The 6,232-nt window shown below is 40.7% G+C and overlaps 1 protein-coding gene across 1 annotated transcript; it reads left to right on the top strand.

The window, feature by feature from the left end:
• The first annotated feature begins 2,131 nt into the window (after nucleotides 1–2,131).
• LOC109946406 lies at nucleotides 2,132–2,751 on the top strand. The gene is made up of 2 exons (XM_020553948.1): nucleotides 2,132–2,343; nucleotides 2,463–2,751. The coding sequence occupies exons 1-2, from the start codon at nucleotides 2,132–2,134 to the stop codon at nucleotides 2,749–2,751; spliced, it is 501 nt and encodes a 166-aa protein (XP_020409537.1).
• The last annotated feature ends 3,481 nt before the right edge of the window (nucleotides 2,752–6,232 follow it).

The raw sequence follows: 6,232 nt of genomic DNA, 5'->3' as shown, positions 1-6,232 counted from the left end.
TCTTGACAAATCAGTGGTAGGAGATGAATGCTTGATGTATGTTTTCTTGGAGTAGCTAACTAGGATTTTATGCATCTAGCACAGGTTGGGAAGGGGTTTAGATTCACCAATTCTACTCTCCTTTCACAAGCAACACATGAATGGCCTAAGAATCATTCAAGGGGTTAATAACCATATGTTGACTAGGACAGATACCATGTTCTAGGACTTGTGTGATTATCATATTCTCAAGGAGATTAATGACTCTTGTATGCTTTATTCTAAGTAGATACCATGCTTAGGTTGCATATTAGAGATCACGTGTTGTGTAGATACCATGCATAATCACATGCCTTAGGAGAATCATGCATCCTGCACCTAGATACCATAGGCTTGTATGCGATAATCTATTGTTGATGAAGCTTGAGTCAGTTTCTATGCATTCATAACTTGGATGGGAAGACTAGTGGCAGATTCCAAGGCTCTAACACCTTTCCATCATTGTGTTACAACTTGTTCATTGCTGCTAGTGTTTACTTTCAAGCACTTTCATTTCATTTTCTTGTTTTCATTTCAACAACAAAACCCCCCATTTCGAGTGCGTGTGTGGTGCTAGGATTCTGTCCTAGACCTTGAGTAATTAGCAAGAGGCATGGTTGAATTCGACCTTGCCTTTAGCTAGTTAGTCACTTTCTTTGTTCTATGTTTTTCTAGCATTCTAAGTAATTTAACTTGGAACCAAGTTACCATTCTCCGTGGGATCGACCTCGTATTTACATAAGCTATACTATAAACGGTTCGTGCACTTGCGAGAATTAAAGTTGCTGTTTTTAATAACTCATTTTAGTTGTTAAGAATAGGCTCAACACGTGGAGAAGCACCTGGAGAAGCCTTGGAAACCACAAGCAACTTCAGAATTGGGTTTCTCTACTCTTATTGCATTCAATATGTTTTCTCATTTTTGCTTAAGTTTCATTTCCATTATGAGTAGCTAAATTCATAACTAGGGCTATGATGTAACCTAACATGAATATTCTGGGTTTATAAGTTGAAGTTTTGAGTTTCAAGTTTGATTCATGATTCATATTCCTATTCTTTATGCTTATCAGTTAATATGCTTGTTTGGATGATTGATCACCATTAGAACTTGTATATTAGCTACCTTGGTTTGAATCAAGAGTAGACACCATGCTTTGATTTGAATTGAACTATGAATAAGAAAAGTATGTATGGACATTCGACAACAGGGATTAGATACATGCTTGGTTGTTTAAATTGTTCTTCTATGCTTAATGGGTTCCTAATGCTTAATTTAGATTAGACAACAAATGATCAAGTTAGGGAATTAGGAGCACAGGGTTAGGACCAGACACCATGGCCTAATCATACTTTAGCTAGAATCAATCTTTGAATTCGAATGAGACTTGTCACTTGACTCCTTATAACCCAGAATTGAATTGTTATGGTGAATCGAATGCCCTAGTCTCCCAATCTGTTTCCAGCCTACAAAAGTACTCTTTGTTACATTTGTTCACTTTGCTTTTGTTTGAAATTTCGTTTTGCCTCATTTGTTCAACAATTACAATCACTCTTGCTTTAAATTCTATTTTAGACTTAACCTCCTACTTTCTTGAATTTGGTAATCTAAGTACATAACTAATTTTAACTTCTCAGTCCTCGTGGGTACGACCTCGTACTTGTCTTGCTATACTACTAATTGGCCCGTACAATTGCGAGTTAACATTTTAACAACACCCGAACACAGAGTAAGCATGATGGTGTGTGGGTAATCGTGGATCGACTCACCAAATCAGCTCATTTTCTACTGGTGAGAGCAAATTATAGTTTGAACAAACTGGCTAAGATTTTCATAGATGAGATCGTGAGACTTCATGAAGTACCAGTATCCATTGTTTCAGATCGAGACCCACGGTTTACATCCCGTTTTTGGACAAAGTTAAATGAAGCTTTTGGAACCCAATTGCAGTTTAGTACTGCATTTCACCCCCAGATAGATGGTCAGTCTGAGAGGACAATTCAAACACTAGAAGACATGTTGAGAGCGTGTGCACTTCAATTTCGGGGTGATTGGGATGAAAAGTTACCACTTATGGAGTTTGCATATAATAACAGTTATCAAGTGAGTATCGGAATGTCTCCATTTGATGCCTTGTATGGGAGACAGTGTAGAACGCCATTCTATTGGGATGAAGTGGGTGAACACAGATTGGTCGTATCTGAGGATGTTGAATTGACCAAGAAACAAGAACAAATCATTAGAGAACGACTCAAGACAGCCCAGGACCGACAAAAGAGCTATGCGGACAATAGAAGAAAAGATCTTCAGTTTGAGGTGGAGACTGGGTATTTTTGAAATTATCACCTTGGAAAGGTGTAGTGAGGTTTGGGAAGCGGGGAAAACTAAGTCCTCGCTATATCGGACCCTATGCGATTATAGAGCGTGTGGGTCCAATAGCTTATAGGCTTGCCTTGCCTTCAGATCTAGCTCAATTGCATGATGTTTTCCATGTCTCCTTGCTCCGAAAATATATTTCCGACCCTTCCCATGTGTTAAAGGAGCAACCAGTAGAATTGGAGGCTGATTTCACTTATGTAGAGCAACCAGTTCAGATTTTGGATTGGAAGACGCAAGTGTTGCGATCAAGAGAGATTCCACTTGTGAAGGTCTTATGGAGGAGTCATACTGTGGAAGAGGTTACATGGGAACCCGAAGACCAAATGCGGGAGCAGTACCTTCACCTCTTCGAGTGACAGGTGCATAAATTTCGAGGACGAAATTTTTATAAGGGGGGTAGGTTGTAATGACCCAAACCTAAAATTCATATTTAATTAGTAATTTATTATGAGGAAAGACAAGTTTTCCCTTGGAATAATTTATTAACGCAAAGTTGACTTTTTGACTGAAAAGGAATTTGACAATTCCACATACATCGTTGCGTAGAGCACGACGAAATGAGTTCGTAGACACAAAGTGGGTTCGAATTGGAGCTTTAACGAAGAAAATACGAGTAAAATATCACGAGGGGCAAAATGGTAATTTGAAAAATCAGATTAAAACCTCATCTCTCTCTCTCTTTCTCTCTCTCTCTCTCTCTCTCTCTCTCTCTCTCTCTCTCTCTCTCTCCTTCTCAGGCTATCTTCCTCCCGTCACCTTCCGATTGCCAAAACTTCCGCCATCGAACACCTCTGCCCCTGCCGTCGGTGCCAACAGGACCAGCTTGGTTCCGTCTTCAAGCCCCGACCGCTCTCCGCTGCTAGCCGTCGCTGTTTTCGCCGGATTCCGTCCAAAAACGAGCCGGTTTTGCATAGTTTTGCAACTGTTCGTTCTCTCTCAATTCTTCTCCAAATTTGTCGAGTAAGGTATGGATTTCTACCTATTTTCCATGCTCTAGCTGATGGTTGGGTAGGTTTGCATCAATTTTGACCGTAGATAGCTCAGTTTTCAATTTGGAATTCGGCCAGTTTTTGGCCTCCGTGTTCGGCCACTTTCGGTTAGTTTTTGGGGTAGGTCCAAGAACAAAAGTGGTTTCAAATATGGTGTTATACCTAGGGTAGGAGTTTGGAGCCGTGGTTTTGGGATTTTCCGGCGATGCGTAATCGCTTTGGACACCCATCGCTGCCGGCGCGTGCTGCGGCGCATGGGTGAAGGTACTGCACTGGCACTGTGTCTTGATGCGATCCTTAGGTTGTCACGAGCGCGTAGGATCTCAATTTGGATACCGTTTGTGCCTCGAACGGATTGTCCATATTGTGCGATTTTCGGGTTTCAATATGGTTGAGCCGTTGGATCGTAATCAATTTCAGATATGTTACTCTAGATAATTCCAGAATAGTGTAGGATTCAACGAATTGTGAATCGGGGTCCCGGATACTTCAAAATCGCGAACCCTAGGGCTAGGGTTTATAAATTATGCAATTACACGATCGTGATCAATCCGACCGTCCGATCGACACCAATACGCTCGGGACATGTATCCTAGATATACTGGACCTTCTAGCGGCTTCTGGATCATATTGTGAGGTCATGGACCCGTGGGGTCTCGGATTGACTTTTTGGGACTTTAGCGCTTTTTGAGTCCCAAGATACCGCTAAACTATCCCACGTGGAAGGAAAGCTTTTATGGGCATAGGGATAACTTTAAATTGACGCACGTACTTTTAGGAGCCGGGGGTAGGGTTTTTAATTTAATACTATATTGTATTAATAGAATATTATGGTCATTGAATCAGGCACCCGGGCACCAGTTGACCCGCAGGAGGGACCTTCAAGAGGTCCAGCGAGCTCGAACTATCAGTTAGTGGACTCTTTCTTTTAATAAATGAATTTAAGCAGTTCAGTTTCAGTTATAAGCTGTTTTATTCTGTTAAATATTTTATATTGCATGCTGCCGAGTGAAATCCCCTTTAAAGAATATAGGAAAAGATATTCTCGTTACTTATCAGATAATGGCAACAGAATTTTAAAGGTTACAGAAAGTTAATTATTCGACAACTTTGCTTCAAAAACTTTATATTTTCTTAAATCACCTTGTACCCAGAGATTAAATGTTGCCTTCGGATTATATTGGTTGCCTTCGGTTTAGTTAGCATGCTTGACAGTTGCCCCACGAGTTCCTTGGTACTCGAACTCGTATGGAGCGAGTAATGTGGATCAGGTGAACTACGGTCCCCTAAATCCTGCGAGTTGCGGCTCGGATTGACCTCGTGTCACTGAGACCTGCGAGTATGTGTCACCCATGGTGATGCAAGAAATTGACGGATATAAGGAATTGATGGAAATAAAGGGTACACCTAGGTGTTAGTTTTAAACTGTTTTCAAAAGTGATATTGACCATGAACATGATTGGCTTATACATATATAGTTATATACGTGCATTGATTTCAGAAATAAAGAAAAAAGCTAGTTTGTATAACTGTTTTTACAGTGGGGTTAGTATGTTCATATGCTATTTTTCTAAACTTTATTTTTGGGTCCACTCACCCTTTTTGTTGTTTTGCGCCCCCAGGCAGTAGACGTGCACAGGAATCCACCACCGGGCCGTTTCCCATCTTCCGCGCCTTCTTTTTGATGTAGGATTTTTGTTTTTTGTAAAAGGATTCACTCCTTTGTAAATTCTTAGTAGTTGCTCTGATGTTTTGCCTTAGACTTTGGAATGTATAGATACGTATGCTGGCAGTCGATTGGTTGTAGATATATATACTTGTTTGGCAGGTGTAACTGATTTGGTATTGAGCCAGTTACAAGGGAAACTCTGCCGGTTTTTCGGTAGACGTTAACCTTATTATTTTATCATGTTTTGTATAGAAGGGCAAATAGGTCATTTGTGCCCGACATTCGCCAGGTGTCGGTCACGCACAGGGTCTGGCTCCGAATCCAAAGCGGAATTTGGATCGGGTCCTTTCAGCCAAGCATCCAAGCATACAAGCCAAAATCAAGCATACATGCCAATGCCAAGCATCAAGCCAAATACCAAGAATACATGCCAACATCAAGCATACACGCCAATTCCAAATATACAAGTAAAAGCCAAACGTGCAAGCTAAAATCAAACGTACATAACTAATATTAGACACACAAGTCAATGCAACTCTTGCAAACCACAATCATGCAAAATCAATGCAACTCTTGCAAACCACAATCATGCAAAATCAAGCCTCTCTAGTCACTCAAGCAAATAAATCACGCAAGCTAAGTAGTTATCTTGAGCTAATCCACCAAGCATTTTCCCCTATATCATGCCACAAAATAGGTCAACTCTTGGTAACTCTAGTAAGTGACCTCCAAAATTATAGTGTCTAGGAAAGTTCTTCAAGGCAACACCCTCGGTGTTTAAGAAGGATTGGGTTTTAAGCGGGACCATTGCGACCCCTCCAACCTTCCCAGAAAAAACCTGCCTGTAATTTCAAGGACACTTAACTAGACATCCTTGAGTTTTTCCTAAACCCATGCCATGCCACTGCCATTATTTTGGGCTGGAAATTGATTATTTGGACCATTTCAATACACATTCATGGCCCCAATAATCAAGGGGGCTAATGTTGAGGCCCAAATGAGTTCCCGGCCCAATATTGATAAGGTCATAATTTCACACATTTGCATGCCTTCTTTGCTTAGTAATGTTGTTTAGTTTCTCTTTATTTTGAGTCTCTTACCTATGTTTGTGTGTTTTGTAGGTTGGGACAGCAAGGTGATCACATTTGGTACATTCATGCATGTTAAGGGTTGATTGGC

Source organism: Prunus persica, unplaced genomic scaffold, assembly GCF_000346465.2.
Source record: "Prunus persica cultivar Lovell unplaced genomic scaffold, Prunus_persica_NCBIv2 scaffold_138, whole genome shotgun sequence".
Lineage (NCBI taxonomy): Eukaryota > Viridiplantae > Streptophyta > Magnoliopsida > Rosales > Rosaceae > Prunus > Prunus persica.
The sequence above is the reverse complement of the archived record's forward strand: the minus strand, read 5'-3'. Positions and strand labels throughout refer to the sequence as shown.